Source organism: Delphinapterus leucas, chromosome 21 (assembly GCF_059928025.1).
Source record: "Delphinapterus leucas isolate spDelLeu-1000000601 "Yukka" chromosome 21, BTC_Dleu_Yukka2, whole genome shotgun sequence".
NCBI classification, from domain to species: Eukaryota; Metazoa; Chordata; class Mammalia; order Artiodactyla; family Monodontidae; genus Delphinapterus; species Delphinapterus leucas.
The window spans coordinates 33405046-33424449 of NC_143149.1; the positions used below are offsets into that span (position 1 = coordinate 33405046).

The window sequence follows — 19404 nt, forward strand, 5'->3', positions numbered from 1 at the left end:
TGCCCACTTTAATTTGCATTTAATATGACATTTTAATGTCAGAAAGAGAAATGTAAGTGTTCTTCACTCATTAGTATGGAGGTAACCGTATTAAGTTTAGCCTTTATTGAGTGTCTGCCCTGGGTATTGAATGTTGAAGCAAAGGAGAAGGGGATGAGAAGGTAGGTAAATCACAAAAATTAAAGCAGCTGCCTTGAAATAGCTGTGTGATCAAATGGGGCACAACACAGGAAAGTTCCCACCTAGAGTGTGTCCCAGCCGGAAGCCCCTGGTCGGCCTCGAGCGCCATTCCGGTCATTCCTGCAGTGCAGACCACTGCACAGTGTCGTGGGTTTAATGATGATGTGCTCTCCCGGGGCTGGGCACAGCCCCAGCTGCTCTCTGTCGGGCCTCTCATTCGCTCCCAGCTAGGTGATGGCTGAGACTAGAGTCATTCGAAGACTGTTCTCACATGTGGTACCCAGACTGGCGGGGACAGAGTGCCCAAGAGTGATCAGGCCGCTCCCCACACAACCTCCCGACGTGGCCAGCTGGACACACACAGTGGAGTCACGGGGGAGAGGGAATTCCTAGATGCAGCTGGCTTCCCCCAAGCAGGAGTGCTGAGAAACCCTGCGGAAAGCTCCAAATCTCGTCAGCACCCAGCCTTGGAAACTGCACAGCATCAGTTCTCTTTTATTTGTCAGGGTTGTCACAGGTAAGACCAGATCCAAGGGGCTGACCCTCCACCTCCCAGTGGAGGAATGACCCACTTACCACAGCTGCATTGTCTGGATTCAGAGAGAAGTAACACTTCTGCCATGAAGATCATACTCCTGAAATCAGGATATTTCCCCGTCTTCTAATCCCTGTGCCAAGCACACCCACAGGGGTACAGAACCACCAAGTACGTAACTACACTGTGAACAAAAGCTGAAAAGTTTGAAGCCGCAAAAACACGCACTTCTTTTAACAGGTATCTAATTGTATTGTAACATGAGCTCTAAAATGTTTCTACTCCCTACTTTGGTAGTTAATTTCTGAGACTGTATTTTAAGGGAATTGTCCAAAATATGAGCGTCTCTGTGTAGTGAGATGAACCCTCCGTGTTCCTAGCCAAAGCCCCCCATTTGTACGATGGCTTCTCCTAAAGGACTTGTTTCCAGAGATTTCCCCCACTTCCCGGTCTGGCATTTTCAGGTTTTTCTGCTCTACTGAATCATTCCTATTAACATACAAACATGCTGTTATTTCTCATATCTTCGACCTGTCTTTATTAATGAATTATTGTTAATTTTTTAAACTGCATATCCTTTTAAAATTTATTTATTTTTGGCTGCATTGGGTCTTTGTTGCTGCACGTGGACTTTTCTAGTTGTGGCGAGCAGGGGCTACTCTTCATTGTGGTACGTGGGCTTTTCATTGCGGTGGCTTCTCTTGGTGCAGAGCACAGGCTCTAAGCACACGGGCTCAGTAGTTGTGGCGCATGGGTTTAGTTGCTCTGCGGCATGTGGGATCTTCCCAGACCAGGGCTTGAACATGTGTCCCCTGCGTTGGCAGGCGGATTCTTAACCACTGCACCACCAGGGAGGGCCTAAACTGCATACTTTTAAGCGTGCAGTTTAATAATTTTTGAGATGTATATACTCATGATGAACCCATCACGACGATCAAAATAATGTGCATATCCGTCACCCCAGAAAGTTCTCTCAGGCCCCCTGGTAATTGCCCCAGGCCCTCCCAGTTCCCCTACGCCCACCCGTATCCCTGGACAACCACATCTGCTTTCTGACACTGTAGACTACTTTGTGTAGTTAGTGTACAATTTTGTGTAAATGGAATCCTGCAGTATGTACTCATTTTTGTCTGGCTACTTTTACTCAGCATTATTTAAGGTTTATCCATATTATGTGTATCCATAGTTCATTCCTTTTTATTGCTGAGTGGTATTTCACTGTGTGGATATGCCACGGTTTGTTTATTCATTTGCCTGCTCATTAGCATTTGAGTGCTTCCAGTTTGGGGCTGTCACAAATGAAGCTTTGTATGGGCATGTGCTTGGGTGAACACCTGGAGTGGAATGGCTGGGTCCCATGGTAGGTTTAGATACTGTTCAATACATTTATGCTTATTACCGATTTTGGCTTAATTTTTGTATATGGTGCAGTGCAAGGTATGGATTGTAGGGTTTTTTTGTTTATTGGGGTAGGCATATAGAATGATCCAGCACCATTTGTTGAAATTATCTTTTCTCCACTGAAATGCATTTTACAACTTCGTTGAAAATCAGTTCTCTTTATGAGTCTTATTTCTGGATGTCGGCTGTTACACCGATCTGTATCTTCACACCAGTAATACCCCATCTTGATTATTGCAGCTTTAAAGAAGTGTTGAAGCCACGTAATGTAAACCCTCCATCTTTTTTCTATTTCAAAGTTGTTTTAACTGTTTAGATCCTTTGCATTACCTACCATATGAATTTTAGAAGCAGCTCATCAATTTCTACAAAACAAAACCTGCTGGGATTTTGACTGGGATTGCATTAAATCTATAGATCAACTGAGAGAATTAATAACTTAATATTGAGTTTTCCATCCGTTTATTTAGGTTTTCTTTAATTTCTCTCATCAATGTTTTATAGTTTTCAGTGTACATGTTTTTCATATCTATTGTCAGATTTATCCTAAGTATTTCTTTAGTTTTGATGCTGTTGTAAATGGTATTTTTTAAATTTTAATTTCCAGTTTCATGCTAGCACATAGAGATACATTTGAACTATCTTTTGGTTTACTTAATTTTCTCTGTTTTTTTTTTGTTTGTTTTGATTTCTATTTCAATTGTATCCATTCTGATCTTTATTATTTCCTTTCTTCAACTTACTTTAGTTTTCATTTGCTCTTTTTCTAGTTTCTCAAGGTAAAAACTGAGGTTATTAGTTTAAAACCTTTCTTATTTTCTACTATAGGCCTTTAGTGCTAAAAATTTCCTTCTCATTACTACCTTAGCTGCATTGTACAGATTTTTATATGCTATGTTTCTCTTCTCATCCAGTTCAGAATACTTTCTGATTTTCATTTTCACTTCATCTTTGACTCATGGGTTATTTAAAAGTGTGTTATTTACTTTTTAAGATTTGAGGATTTTCCAAGAATTTTTCTGTTAGTGATTTCTAATTTAATTCCATCATAGTTAGAGAACATGTTTTATATGGCAGGAATCCTTTTGAATTTATTGAGATTTGTTTTATGGCCTAGGATAATGTCTATCTTGGTAAATATTTTGTGTGCACTTGAAAAGAACTTTCAAGAATTCCGCCGATGTTAGCTGGAGTGTTCTATAAATGTTGATTAGATGAAGTTAGTTGAGAGTGCGCTTTAAGTCTTCTAGAGCATTACTGATTTTTCTGTCTACTTTTCCTATCAGTTATTGAGAGAGAGATGTTGAAGTCTGACTATAATTATGGACTTGTCTATTTCTGCTTGTAGTTTTTGCTTTATCCATTTTGAAACTATTATTAGGTGCATAAATTTTTATACTCAATATGTCTTTTTGATGAATTGATTCACCCTTTGTCATGAAATGATCCTCTTTATCTCTGGCTGATTTTCTCTAATCTAAAATCTACTTTGTTATTGTTATAGACACTTCACCTTTCTCTTAATTAATGTTAATATGTCTTTTTACATCTTTGTACTTTTTCTTTCATCTTCTTATTTTTAACTTACTTGTGTCTTTAAAGTGGATTTCTTGTAGGGAGCACATATTGGGTCTTCCTTTTTATCCAACCTGACAATCTCTGCCTTTTAATTCTGTCTTTAAGCCATTTACATTTAGTATAATTATTGATCTGATTAGGTTTAAAATTTACCTTCTTGCTATTTATTTTCTATTTGTCCTCTCTATTCTTCATTCCTTTTTTTTTCTGCCTTCTTTTGGAACAATTGGGTATTTTTTATGATTCCATTTTATCTCCTTTGTTGACTTATTTGTTATAATGTTAGTTGTTGCTTTAGGGTTTATAGTATACTTCTTTAATTTATCACACTTTAATTTCAAGTGATATTATACTCCTTCAAGTATAATAGCATAAGAACCTTCAGTAGTGTACTTCCATTTCATCCTTCTAGACTTTATGCTAGTACACTTTAATTCTACATTTGCTATAAGCCCACAATACATTCTTGTTTTTACTTTAAGCAGTGAATTATCTTTTAAAGAGAATTGTATAATAAGAAAAAAATGGCCTTTTGTATTTTCCATTACAGTTATCATTTATGGTGCCTTTTTTCTTTTGTGTAGATCCAGAATTCTATTTTGTATAATTTCCTTCTGGATGCCCTTCAATATTTCTCGTACTGAAAATCTACTGATGATGAATTCTTTCAACTTTTATATATCTGAAAATGTCTACTTTGCCACCATTTTTGAAAGAAATTTTCATTGGGTGTTTTCTTTCAGTTGTTTAAAAGGTTGTTCCACTTTCCTTTACCTTATATTTCTTCTATATTAGTTGTCTATAGCTACATAACAATTAACCCAAAGTTGGCTGCATAGAAAAACAGTTTCTTTTGTTTAAGAATGCAGGTGCAGCCTAGCTGGTGTTTCTGGCTAAGGTCTCTCACAAGGCTGCAGTCCAGGTGCCTGCCAGGGCTGTAGTTATCTTGAAGCTGCACTGGGGGAGGATATACTTCCAAGTTTACTCACATAGCTGTTAGAAGCCTTCAGGTCCTTACTGGTGGCCAGAGACATCAGTCCCTTGCCATGTGGACCTCTCTATAGCACAGCTCACAACATGGCAGTTTGCTTCCCTCAGAGTGGGGACTCTGAGAGACATAAAGGTGGGGGGAGGGGGGAAACATGTTGGAAGTCACAGCCTTGTAATCTGACATGACATCCCATCCTTTTGCTGCTTCTCATGATACATTCTGGGTTCACTCTGGCTTATGGCATCAGAAGACATGTACTAGAAGGCTGAGAGCACACACTTCAGAGCCAGACCACCTGGTTCAGATTCTAACTGCACCACTTTACTGACTCTGTAACCTTGGAGAAGTTATTTAACCTCTCATTATCTCTGTCTCCTCCTGTGTAAAATGAGGATGATAGTAGTAACCACTTTATAGGGTGAGAGAGTTATACACGTGAAATAAGAGAACAGTGGCTGACTCATAGTAAGCACTGTGTGTGATAGCTATCACAATTCACAGCATTTTTTGGAAGAACAAAATATTGGAAACCAGCTATATATTCATGTTTTGGAGAATAGATAAAGGTGTCATTGTCATACAATTGTATGCTATATAACCAATAAGAGGATCTAGATCTGTTATAATAGAGACAGATCGCAGAAATAATTGTTGAGTGAAAAAAAGGCACATAAGTTTTAGACACTTTGAGTATGACAGTATATTAAATTTGTAATTTTTAATTAATAGATTTTTAATATCAAAAAAATCTAATGAATATAAAATTCTATTTATATAATCCCAAATTTATTTATAACCCTGTCAAATTATATAGCCCTATATACATGTCCTTCCATGCCTGTGTATACACATCTCTGTCATTCTTGTTTCACTTTTCCATACAGTGGGCTTGGCATAATTTTCATGACAATGCTATATTTTTGCAGAACAGATTTCTATAAGTGGGACTAGGATACTCAGTTTTAGGACCAACCATTATCTGAGTCTTCAGCGAGTCATAACCTTTTTGCTGGTAGAGGGTCTTGCCTGGATGTTGATGGCTGCTGACTGATCTGGGTGGTGGTTACTGAAGTTGGGGTATCGGTGGCAATTTCTTAAAACAACAGTGAAGTTTGCCACATCCCTTGACTCTTCCTTTCGTGAACAATTTCTCTGTAGCATGCATTGCTGCTTGATAGGATTTTCACCCACAGTAGAAAGTCTGTCAAAATTGGAGTCATTCCTCTCAAACCCTGCTGCTGCTTTATCAACTCAGTTGATGTCATATTCTGAATTCTTTGTTGTCATTTCACCGATCATCACAGCATCTTCACCAGGAGTAGATTCCATCTCAGGAAACCAGGATCTGTGGTTGGCTGAACCCACAGATGCAGAACCGGGGATGCCGAGAGTTGACTCTAAGATTATATGCGGGTTTTCTACTGCACGGGAGTCGGCACCCCAACCCTTCGGTTGTTCAAGGGTCAAATGTAATTATTTTTTCCTTTGGGCTTTTGGTTTTAGTCTTGTGTTTTTCACCATTTTACTCCAATTCTGTTTTCCACCTTAAAGTATTTTTTATTGTAAAATATAATACAAAAACAGGAAAGTACATAGTATGAACATGTAGTCTTACAAGTTGTCATATAGTGAACAACAACGTAATCACATCCCGGCAGGATTAAACATTGCAAGTGCCTGAGAATCTCCACACATTTCCCTTCTCAAGCTCCTCCTTCCCCAGAGGTAACAACTAGCCCGACTGCTATGGTAATGATTCCATTTTTTGTTTAGGGTTTTACCATTAAGTAAAAACAACATGGTATGACGTTGCCTGTTCCTAAACTTTGTGTAAATAGAATTATATAGTCTGGCTTCCTTTGCGCAGCATTTTGTTTATACAGTCATCCTTATTATCATGTGAGCTCCAGTTAATTTATTTCTTTTTTGCATAGAATTCCATTATATGACAATATACATTGTACCCTTGATGAGTATTTTGGTTGTTTCCAGTTTGTGGCTATTCCAGACAATGTTGCCAACATTGTTCGTATATTCTGATGCATCAGAGTATGCGTTTCTTTGGGGACGTACCTAAGAATAGAATTACTCCGTCATTAGGATAGGTATCTTCAACTTTCCTACATAATGCCAAACTCTTCCCAAAGCAGAGTAGTCATTTCGAACTGTCAAGCTTTTTGATTTTTGCCAATGTAATGGGTGGGTAGTGGTATATAAAAATGTCTTTAATTTGCATTTTCCTGATTACTGAGATTGGTCACTTTGTCATGTATTTATTTGCCATTTGGGTTTCTTCCTTTGTGCAGAATATGTTCCAACCAATCTTCTATTTTAGGTTATCTGTATTTTTATTTCTAGGAATCTAGTACATATTTTGGATTTAAGCCCTCAGTGGTTTGCCTTCAACTCTTGGTGTATTCTGACGAATAGAGAGTTCTTAATTTTAACATAATCAGATTTATCATTTTTTCTTGTATTACTTATTTTCTGTCTTGTTTAAGAAATTTTTTCTAACTCTAAAGCCTGGAGATTTCCTCCTATATTATCATCTAAGATATTTATCTTTTGCATCTCATATTTCAGTACATAGTGTGAGGTAAGGATGCAATTTTGTTCTTTTTTTAAAATTTTTTTCCGGTATTGATGCCTAATTGTCCCAGCACCATCATTCAGAACACTAGATTTTTCTCACTTCTCTGCAGTGAAGGTTTTCTCAAGTCTCAAGCATCCATGTATATTCATAGATATGTTTGTGAGTTCTCCACTGTGTTCTGTTACTTGCTTTGTCTATTTCTGTGCCAATATCACACTCTCTTAAATCATTACAGCTAAAGTATTAGAATTAATAGAAGTTAGGACTTCCCAGGTGGCGCAGTGGTTAAGGATCCACCTGCCAGTGCAGGGGACACGGGATCGATCCCTCGTCCAGGAAGATCCCACACGCTGAGGAGCACCTAAGCCCGTGCACCACAGCTACTAAAGCCTGTGTGCCCTAGAGCCCACTCACCGCAACTACTGAGCCCACGTGCTGCAACTACTGAAGCCCGCGCACCTAGAGCCTGTGCTCTGCAACAAGAGAAGCCGCCGCAATGAGAAGCCCACGCACCGCAATGAAGAATAGCCTGTGCTCGCTGCAACTAGAGAAAGCCCGCACACAGCAACGAAGACCCAACACAGCCAAGAAAAATTAATAGAAATTAGGAAAGAGGCTAGATATAAAAATCAATTTTAACAGCATACCTAGAAGATATAAAACCTCATAAGAGACAATAAAAAGCTAAATAAACAGAGATATGCCATGTTCATGGATTGGAAGATTTAATATAGTAGAGTTGTCAGTTACCCCAACATTGATCTACAGCTTTATTACAATCCCAGTCAATCTCAATGAGATGGTGGTTTGTTGGTTTGTTGTTTTGAATTTTATTTTACTTATTTTTTAAACAGCAGGTTCTTATTAGTTATCCATTTTATACATATTAGTGTATAAATGTCAATCCCAATCTCCCAATTCATCCCACCACCACCCCCCGCCCCCCGCTGCTTTCCCCCCTTGGTGTCCATACGTTTGTTCTCTACATCTGTGTCTCTATTTCTGCCTTGCGAGCCGGTTCATCTGTACCATTTTTCTAGGTTCCACATATATGCGTTAATACACAGTATTTGTTTTTCTCTTTCTGACTTACTTCACTCTGTATGACAGGCTCTAGATCCATCCACATCTCTACAAATTACCCAATTTCACTCCTTTTTATGGCTGAGTAATATTCCATTGCATATATGTACCACATCTTCTCTATCCATTTATCTGTCAATGGGCATTTTAGGTTGCTTCCATGACCTGGCTATTGTAAATAGTGCTGCAATGAACACTGAGGTGCATGTGTCTTTTTGAATAATGGTTTTCTCTAGGTATATGCCCAGTAGTGGGATCGCTGGTCATATGGTAATTCTATTTTTAGTTTTTTAAGGAACCTCCATACTGTTTTCCATAGTGGCTGTATCAATTTGCATTGCCACCAACACTGCAAGAGGGTTCCCTTTTCTCCACACCCTCTCCAGCATTTGTTGTTTGTAGATTTTCTGATGATGCCCATTCTAACTGATGTGAGGGGATACCACATTGTAGTTTTTGTTTTGTTTTGTTTTAACATCTTTATTGGAGTATAATTGCTTTACAGTGGTGTGTTAGTTTCTGCTTTACAACAAAATGAATCAGTTATATATATACATATGTTCCCATATCTCTTCCCTCTTGCATCTCCCTCCCTCCCACCCTCCCTATCCCACCCCTCCAGGCAGTCACAAAGCACCGAGCTAATCTCCCTGTGCTATGCAGCTGCTTCCCACTAGCTATCTACCCTACGTTTGGTAGCGTATATACGTCCATGCCTCTCTCTCACTTTGTCACAGCTTACCCTTCCCCCTCCCCGTATCCTCAAGTACATTCTCTAGTAGGTCTGTGTCTTTATTCCTGTTTTACACCTAGGTTCTTCAGGACATTTTTTTCTTAAATTCCATATATATATGTTAGCATATGGTATTTGTCTCTCTCTTTCTGACTTACTTCACTCTGTATGACAGACTCTAGGTCTATCCACCTAATTACAAATAGCTCAATTTTGTTTCTTTTTATGGCTGAGTAATATTCCATTGTATATATGTGCCACATCTTCTTTATCCATTCATCTGATGATGGACACTTAGGTTGTTTCCATCTCCAGGCTATTGTAAATAGAGCTGCAATGAACATTTTGGTACAAGACTCTTTTTGAATTATGGTTTTCTCAGGGTATATGCCCAGTAGTGGGATTGCTGGGTCATATGGTAGTTCTATTTGTAGTTTTTTAAGGAACCTCCATACTCTTCTCCACAGTGGCTGTATCAATTTACATTCCTACCAACAGTGCAAGAGGGTTCCCTTTTCTCCACACCCTCTCCAGCATTTATTGTTTCTAGATTTTTTGATAATGGCCATTCTGACTGGTGTGAGATGATATCTCATTGTAGTTCTGATTTGCATTTCTCTAATGATTAGTGATGTTGAGCATTCTTTCATGTGTTTGTTGGCAGTCTCTATATCTTCTTTTGAGAAATGTCTATTTAGGTCTTCTGCCCATTTTTGGATTGGGTTGTTTTTTTTTTGTTATTGAGCTGCATGAGCTGCTTGTAAATTTTGGAAATTAATCCTTTGTCAGTTGCTTCATTGGCAAATATTTTCTCCCATTCTGAGGGTTGTCTTTTGGTCTTGTTTATGGTTTCCTTTGCTGTGCAAAAGCTTTGAAGTTTCATTAGGTCCCATTTGTTTACTTTTGTTTTTATTTCCCTTTCTCTAGGAGGTGGGTCAAAAAGGACGTTGCTGTGATTTATGTCATAGGGTGTTCTGCCTATGTTTTCCTCTAAGAGTTTGATAGTTTCTGGCCTTACATTTAGGTCTTTAATCCATTTTGAGCTTATTTTTGTGTATGCTGTTAGGGAGTGATCTAATCTCATACTTTTACATGTACCTGTCCAGTTTTCCCAGCACCACTTATTGAAGAGGCTGTCCTTTCTGCACTGTACATTCCTGCCTCCTTTATCAAAGATAAGGTGACCATATGTGCGTGGGTTTATCTCTGGGCTTTCTATCCTGTTCTATTGATGTATCTCTCTGTTTTTGTGTCAGTAACATACTGTCTTGATTACTGTAGCTTTGTAGTATAGTCTGAAGTCAGGGAGCCTGATTCCTCCAGCTCCATTTTTGGTTCTCAAGATTGCTCTGGCTATTCGGAGTCTTTTGTGTTTCCATACAAATTGTGAAATTTTTTGTTCTAGTGCTGTGAAAAATGCCAGTGGTAGTTTGATAGGGATTGCATTGAATCTGTAGATTGCTTTGGATAGTAGAGTCATTTTCACAATGTTGATTCTTCTAATCCAAGAACATGGTATATCTCTTCATCTATTTGTATCACCTTTAATTTCTTTCATCAGTGTCTTGTAATTTTCTGCATAGAGGACTTTTGTCTCCTTAGGTAGGTTTATTCCTAGATACTTTATTCTTTTGGTTGCAATGGTAAATGGGAGTGTTTTCTTGATTTCACTTTCAGATATTTCATCATTAGTGTATAGGAATGCCAGAGATTTCTGTGCATTAATTTTGTATCCTGCTACTTTACCAAATTCATTGATTAGCTCTAGTAGTTTTCTGGTAGCATCTTTAGGATTCTCTATCTATAGTATCATGTCATCTGCAAATAGTGACAGCTTTACTTCTTCTTTTCCAATTTGGATTCCTTTTATTTCCTTTTCTTCTCTGATTGCTGTGGCTAAAACTTCCAAAACTATGTTGAATAAGAGTGGTGAGAGTGGGCAACCTTGTCTTGTTCCTGATCTTAGTGGAAATACTTTCAGGTTTTCACCATTGAGGACGATGTTGGCTGTGGGTTTGTCATATATGGCCTTTATTATGTTGAGGAAAGTTCCCTCTATGCCTACTTTCTGCAGGGTATTTATCATAAATGGGTGTTGAATTTTGTCAAAAGCTTTCTCTGCATCTATTGAGATGATCATATGGTTTTTCTCCTTCAATTTGTGAATATGGTGTATCACATTGACTGATTTGCATATATTGAAGATTCCTTGCATTCCTGGAATAAACCCCACTTGATCATGGTGTATGATCCATTAAATGTGCTGTTGGATTCTGTTTGCTAGTATTTTGTTGAGGATTTTTGCATCTATGTTCATCAGTGATATGATATTGGCCTGTAGTTTTCTTTCTTTGTGACATCCTTGTCTGGTTTTGGTATCAGGGTGATGGTGGCCTCGTAGAATGAGTTTGGGAGTGTTCCTCCTTCTGCTGTATTTTGAAAGAGTTTGAGAAGGATAGGTGTTAGCTCTCCTATAAATGTTTGATAGAATTCGCCTGTGAAGCCATCTGGTCCTGGGCTTTTGTTTGTTGGAAGATTTTTAATCACAGTTTCAATTTCAGTGCTTGTGATTGGTCCGTTCATAGTTTCTATTTCTTCCTGATTCAGTCTTGGCAGGTTGTGCCTTTCTAAGAATTTGTCCATTTCTTCCAGGTTGTCCATTTTATTGGCATAGAGTTGCTTGTACTAATCTCTCATGATCTTTTGTATTTCTGCAGTGTCAGTTGTTACTTCTCCTTTTTCATTTCTAATTCTATTGATTTGAGTCTTCTCCCTTTTTTTATTGATGAGTCTGGCTAATGGTTTATCAATTTTGTTTATCTTCTCAAAGAACCAGCTTTTAGTTTTATTGATCTTTGCTATCATTTCCTTCATTTCTTTTTCATTTATTTCTGATCTGATTTTTATGATTTCTTTCCTTCTGCTAACTTTGGGGTTTTTTTGTTCTTCTTTCTCTAATTGCTTTAGGTGCAAGGTTATGTTGTTTATTCGAGATGTTTCCTGTTTCTTAAGGTAGGATTGTATTGCTATAAACTTCCCTCTTAGAACTGCTTTTCCTGCATCCCATAGATTTTGGGTCGTCGTGTCTCCATTGTCATTTGTTTCCAGATATTTTTTGATTTCCTCTTTGATTTCTTCAGTGATCACTTCGTTATGAAGTAGTGTATTGTTTAGCCTCCATGTGTTTGTATTTTTTACAGATCTTTTCCTGTAATTGATATCTAGTCTCATGGCATTGTGGTCGGAAAAGATACTTGATACAATTTCAATTTTCTTAAATTTACCAAGCCTTGATTTGTGACCCAAGATATGATCTATCCTGGAGAATGTTCCATGAGCACTAGAGAAAAATGTGTATTCTGTTGTTTTTGGATGGAATGTCCTATAAATATCAATTAAGTCCATCTTGTTTAATGTATCATTTAAAGCTTGTGTTTCCTTATTTATTTTCATTTTGGACAATCTGTCCATTGGTGAAAGTGGGGTGTTAAAGTCACCTACTATGAATGTTTTACTATCGATTTCCCCTTTTATGGCTGTTAGTATTTGCCTTATGTATTGAGGTGCTCCTCTGTTGGGTGCATAAATATTTACAATTGTTATATCTTCTTCTTGGATCGATCCCTTGATCATTATGTAGTGTCCTTCTTTGTCTCTTCTAATAGTCTTTATTTTAAAGTCTATTTTGTCTGATATGAGAATTGCTACTCCAGCTTTCTTTTGGTTTCCATTTGCATGGAATATCTTTTTCCATCCCCTCACTTTCAGTCTGTATGTGTCTCTAGGTCTGAAATGGGTCTCTTGTAGACAGCATATATATGAGTCTTGTTTTTGAATCCATTCAGCCAATCTGTGTCTTTTGGTGGGAGCATTTAGTCCATTTACATTTAAGGTAATTATTGATATGTATGTTCCTATTCCCATTTTCTTAATTGTTTTGGGTTTGTTATTGTAGGTCTTTTCCTTCTCTTGTGTTTCTTGCCTAGATAAGTTCCTTTAGCATTTGTTGTAAAGCTGGTTTGGTGGTGCTGAACTCTCTCAGCTTTTGCTTGTCTGTAAAGGTTTTAATTTCTTCATCAAATCTGAATGAGATCCTTGCTGGGTAGAGTAATGTTGGTTGCAGGTTTTTCTCCTTCATCACTTTAAATATGTCCTGCCAGTCCCTTCTGGCTTGCAGAGTTTCTGCTGAAAGATCAGCTGTTAACCTTATGGGGATTCCCTTGTGTGTTATTTGTTGTTTTTCCCTTGCTGCTTTTAATATGTTTTCTTTGTATTTAATTTTTGACAGTTTGCTTAGTATGTGTCTTGGCATATTTCTCCTTGGATTTATCCTGTATGGGACTCTCTGTGCTTCCTGGACTTGATTAACTATTTCCTTTCCCATATTAGGGAAGTTTTCAACTATAATCTCTTCAAACATTTTCTCAGTCCCTTTCTTTTTCTCTTCTTCTTCTGGAACCCCTATAATTCGAATGTTGGTGCATTTAATGTTGTCCCAGAGGTCTCTGAGACTGTCCTCAGTTTCATTCTTTTTTCTTTATTCTGCTCTGCAGTAGTTATTTCCACTATTTTATCTTCCAGGTCACTTATCCGTTCTTCTGCCTCAGTTATTCTGCTATTGATCCCATCTAGAGTATTTTTAATTTCATTTATTGTGCTGTTCATCGTTGCTTATTTCATCTTTAGTTCTTCTAGGTCCTTGTTAAATGTTTCTTGCATTTTCTCTATTCTATTTCCAAGATTTTGAATCATCTTTACTATCATTCTGAATTCTTTTTCAGGTAGACTGCCTATTTCCTCTTCATTTGTTAGGTCTGGTGGGTTTTTATCTTGCTCCTTCATCTGCTGTGTGTTTTTCTGTCTTCTCATTCTGCTTCTCTTACTTTGTTTGGGGTCTCCTTTTTGCAGGCTGCAGGTTCATAGTTCCCGTTGTTTTTGGTGTCTGTCCCCAGTGGCTAAGGTTGGCTCAGTGGGTTTTGTAGACTTCCTGGTGGAGGGGACTAGTGCCTCTGTTCTGGTGGATGAGGCTAGATCTTGTCTTTCTGGTGGGCAGGTCCACGTCTGGTGGGTGTGTTTTCGGGTGTCTGTGGACTTATTATGATTTTAGGCAGCCTCTCTGCTAATGGGTGGGTTTGTGTTCCTGTCTTGCTAGTTGTTTGGCATAGGATGTCCAGCACTGTAGCTTGCTGGTCGTTGAGTGAAGCTCGGTGCTGGTGTTGAGATGGAGATATCTGGGAGATTTTCGCCATTTGATATTATGTGGAGCTGGGAGGTCTCTTGTGGACCAGTGTCCTGAAGTTGGCTCTCCCACCTCAGAGGCACAGCTCTAACTCCTGGCTGCAGCACCAAGAGCCTTTCATCCACACAGCTCAGAATAAAAGGGAGAAAAAGTAGAGAGAAAGAATTAGTAGAAGTAGGAAGAAAGGAAGGAAGGAAGGAAGGAAGAAAGAAAGAAAGAAAGGAGGGAGGGAGGAAGGAAGGAAGGAGGGAAGGAAGGAAAAAAGAAAGCAAGAAGATAAAGTAAAATAAAATAAAGATAAAATATAATAAAGTTATTAAAATAAAAAAATAATTATTAAGAGAATAACAGAAAAACAAAAAAACGGACAGATAGAACCCTGGGACAAATGGTGGAAGCAAAGCTATACAGACAAAATCTCACACAGAAGCATACACATACACACTCACAAAAAGAGGAAAAGGGGAAAAAAATCATAAATCTTGCTCTCAAAGTCCACCTCCTCAATATGGGATGATTCGTTGTCTATTCATGTATTCCACAGAAGCAGGGTACATCAAGTTGATTGTGGAGCTTTAATCCGCTGCTTCTGAGGCTGCTGGGAGAGATTTCCCTTTCTCTTCTTTGTTCTCACAGCTCCCAGGGGCTCAGCTTTGGATTTGGCCCCGCCTCTGCGTGTAGGTCGCTGGAGGGCGTCTTTTCTTCGCTCAGACAGGACGGGGTTAAAGGAGCCGCTGATTCACGGGCTCTGGCTCACTCAGGCCGGGGGGAGGGAGGGGCACGGAGTGCGGGTCGAGCCTGCGGCGTCAGAGGCCGGCATGACGTTGCACCAGCCTGAGGCGCGCCGTGCGTTCTCCCGGGGGAGTTGTCCCTGGATCCCGGGACCCTGGCAGTGGCGGGCTGCACAGGCTCCCCGGAAGGGAGGTGTGGAAAGTGACCTGTGTTCGCACACAGGCTTTTTGGTGGCGGCAGCAGCAGCCTTAGCGTCTTATGCCCGTCTCTGGGGTCCGCGCTTTTAGCCGTGGCTCGCGCCCCTCTCTGGAGCTCCTTTAAGCAGCGGTCTTAATCCCCTCTCCTCGCGCACCAGGAAACAAAGAGAGAAGAAAGAGTCTCTTGCCTCTTCGGTAGGTCCAGCCTTTTCCCTGGACTCCCTCCCGGCCAGCCGTGGCTCACTAACCCCCTGCAGGCTGTGTTCACGCCGCCAACCCCAGTCCTCTCCCTGCGCTCCAACCGAAGCCTGAGCCTCAACTCCCAGCCCCGCCTGCCCCGGTGGGTGAGCAGGCAAGCCTCTCGGGCTGGTGAGTGCCGGTCGGCACAGATCCTCTGTGCGGGAATCTCCCCGTTTTGCCCTCTGCACCCCTGTTGCTGTGCTCTCCTCCGTGGCTCCGAAGCTCCCCGCCTCCCGCCACCCGCAGTCTCCGGCCGCGAAGGGGCTTCTTAGTGTGTGGTAACCTTTCCTCCTTCACAGCTCCCTCCCACACGTGCAGGTCCCGACCCTATCCTTTTGTCTCTGTTTATTCTTTTTCCCTACCCAAGTACGTGGGGGGTTTCTTGCCTTTTGGGAGGTCTGAGGTCTTCTGCCAGCGTTCAGTAGGTGTTCTGTAGGAGTTGTTCCACGTGTAGATGTATTTCTGGTCTATGTGTGCGGACGAAGGTCATCTCCGCGTTTTACTCTTCTGCCATCTTTCCGGAAGTCCTCACATTGTAGTTTTGATTTGCATTTCTCTAATAATTAGTGATGTTGAGCAGCTTTTCATGTGCCTCTTGGCCATCTGTATGTCTTCTTTGGGGAAATGTTTATTTAGGTCTTCTGCCTAAATTTTTGGATTGGGTTGTTTGTGTTTTTAATATTGAGCTCCATGAGCTGATTATATATTTTGGAGATTAATCCTTTGTCCGTTGATTCATTTGCAAATATTTTCTACCATTCTGAGGGTTGTCTTTTCATCTTGTTTGTAGTTTCCTTTACTTTGCAAAAGCTTTTAAGTTTCATTAGGTCCCATTTGTTTATTTTTGTTTTTATTTCCATTACTCTAGGAGGTGGATCAAAAAAATATCTTACTGTAATTTTTGTCAGAGTGTTCTTCCTATGTTTTCCTGTAAGAGTTTTAGAGTGTCTGGTCTTACATTTACGTCTCTAATCCATTTTGAGTTTATTTTTGTGTATGGTGTTAGGGAGTGTTCTGATTTCATTCTTTTACATGTACCTGTCCAGTTTTCCTAGCACCACTTATTGAAGAGACTGTCTTTTCTCCATTGTATGTCCTTGCCTCCTTTGTCATAGATTAGTTGACCATAGGTGCATGGGTTTATCTCTGGGCTTTCTATCCTGTTCCATTGATCTATATTTCTGTTTTTGTGCTAGTACCATACTGTCTTGATTACTGTAGCTTTGTAGTACAGTCTGAAGTCAGGGGTCTGATTCCTCCAGCTCCGTTTTTTTCCCTCAAGACTGCTTTGGCTATTTGGGGTCTTTTATGTCTCCATACAAATTTTAAGATTTTTTTGTTCTAGTTCTTTAAAAAATACCACTGGTAATTTGATGGGGATTGCATTGAATCTGTGATTGCTTTGGGTAGTATAGTCATTTTCACAATATTGATTCTTCCAATCCAAGAACATGGTATATCTATCCAACTGTTGTGTCATCTTTGATATCTTTAATCAGTATCTTATAGTTTTCTGAGTACAGGTCTTTTACCTCCTAAGGTAGGTTTTCCTAGGTATTTTATTCTTTTTGTTGCAGTGATGAATGGGATTGTTTCCTTAATTTCTCTTTCTGATCTTTCGATATTAGTGTATAGGAATACAGGAGATTTCTGTGCATTAATTTTGTATCCTGCAGCTTTACCAAATTCATTGATTAGCTCTAGTAGTTTTCTGGTAGCATCTTTAGGATTCTCTAATGTATAGTATCATGTCATCTGCAAACAGTGTGAGTTTTACTACTTCTTTTCCAATTTGGATTCCTTTTATTTCTTTTTCTTCTCTGATTGCCATGGCTAGGACTTCCAAAACTATGTTGAATAATAGTGGCGACAGTGGACATCCTTGTCTTGTTCCAGATCTTACAGGAAATGCTTTCAGTTTTTCACCATTGAGAATGATTTTTGCTGTGGGTTTGTCGTATATAATCTTTATTATGTTAAGGTAGGTTCCCTGTATGCCCACTTTCTGGAGAGTTTTTATCATAAATGGGTGTTGAATTTTGTCAAAAGCTTTTTCTGCATCTATTGAGATGATTATACGTTTTCCTTCTTCAATTTGTTTTATGGTGTGTCACATTGATTGATTTGCATATATTGAAGAATCCTTGCATCCCTGGGATAAATCCCACTTGATCATGGTGTATGATCCTTTTAATGTGTTGTTGGATTATGTTTGCTAGTATTTTGTTTATTTACATCTATATTCATCAGTGATATTGGTCTGTGATTTTCTTTTTTTGTAGTATCTTTTTCTGGTTTTGGTATCAGGGTGATGGTGGCCTCATAGAATGAGTTTGGGAGTGTTCCTCCCTCTGCAATTTTTTGGAAGAGTTTGAGAAGGATGGGTGTTAGCTCTTCTCTAAATGTTCGATAGAATTCACCTGTGAAGTCATCTGGTCCTGGGCTTTTGTTTGTTGAAAGATTTTTAATCACAGTTTCAATTTCATTATTTGTTATTGGTCTGTTCATATTTTCTGTTTCTTCCTGGTTCACTCTTGGAAGGTTATACCTTTCTAAGAGTCTGTCCATTTCTTCCAGGTTGTCCATTTTATTGGTATGGAGCTGCTTGTATTAGTCTCTTAGGATGCTTTGTATTTCTGCATTGTCTGTTGTAACTTTTCCTTTTTCATTTCTGTTTTTATTGATTTGAGTCCTCTCCCTCTTTTTTTGATGAGTCTGGCTAAAGGTTTATCAATTTTATTTATTTTCTCAAAGAATCAGCTTTTAGTTTTATTGATCTTTGCTATTGTTTTGTTTCTATTTCATTTATTTCTGCTCTGATCTTTATGATTTCTTTTCTTCTACTGACTTTGGGTTTTGTCTCTTCTTCTTCCTCTGGTTCCTTTAGGTGTAACGTGAGATTGTTTATTTGAGATTTTTCATGTTTCTTGAGGTAGGCTTGTATAGCTATAAACTTCCCCCTTAGAGCTGCTTTTGCTGCATCCCATAGGTTTTGGATCGTTGTGTTTTCTTTGTAATTTGTCTCTAGGTATTTTTTGATTTCCTCTTTGATTTCTTCAGTGATCACTTGGTTATTTTGTAACATACTGTTTAGCCTCCATGTGTTTGTGTTCTTTACGTTTTTTTCCAATAGCGTTGTGGTCGGAAAAGATGCTTGATATGATTTCAATTTTCTTAAATTTACCAAGCTTGGTTTGTGACCCAAGAAGTGATCTATCCTGGAGAATGTTCTATGTGCACTTGAGAAGAAAGTGTAATCTCCTGTTTTTGGATGGAATGCCCTATAAATATCAATTAAATCTATGTGGTGTGTTGTGTCATTTAAAGCTTGTGTTTCCTTATTTTCTGTCTGGATGATTTGCCCGTTGGTGTGAGGTGCTACAGTCCCCCACTATTATTGTGTTACTGTCAATTTCCTCTTTTATAGCTGTTAGCAATTGCCTTATGTATTGAGGTCCTCCTTTGTTGGGTGCATATATATTTATAATTGTTCTATCTTCTTCTTGGATTGATCCCTTGATCATTATGTAGTGTCCTTCCTTGTCTCTTGTAACATTCCTTAAAGTCTATTTTATCTGATATGAGTATTGCTATTCCAGTTTTCTTTTGATTTCCATTTGCATGGAATAGCTTTTTCCATTCCCTCACTTTCAGTCTGTATGTGTCCCTAGGTCAGAAGTGAGTCTCCTGTAGACAGCATATATATGGGTCTTGTTTTTTTAACCATTCAGCGAGCCTGTGTATTTTGGTTGGAGCATTTAATCCATTCATGTTTAAGGTAATTATCTATATGTATGTTCTTATTACCATTTGCTTTAGCATTTCTTGTAGAGCTGGTTTGGTGGTGCTGAATTCCCTTAGCTTTTGCTTGTCTGTAACGCTTTAGATTTCTCCATTGAATC

At 38.9% G+C, this 19404-nt stretch overlaps 1 protein-coding gene across 4 annotated transcripts in view; it reads left to right on the top strand.

Annotated features, from left to right (window-relative positions):
• Positions 1–19404, top strand: part of HOOK3 (hook microtubule tethering protein 3) — a 129606-nt gene that overhangs the window by 104006 nt on the left and 6196 nt on the right. Inside the window, exons 23-24 of one of the 4 annotated variants that reach the window (XR_016391188.1) lie at positions 408–697; positions 781–955. The exons of 1 other annotated variant lie outside the window; for it this stretch is intronic. Coding sequence is in view for 1 of the 3 variants with exons in the window: in XM_089903806.1 (XP_089759932.1) it covers positions 408–411 (4 nt within the window). In the remaining 2 variants the exon portion in view is untranslated. Of the gene's footprint in view, positions 1–407; positions 11059–19404 lie in introns of those variants that run through there. 2 more of the 4 variants (XR_016391187.1, XM_089903806.1) reach the window with 2 other exon arrangements.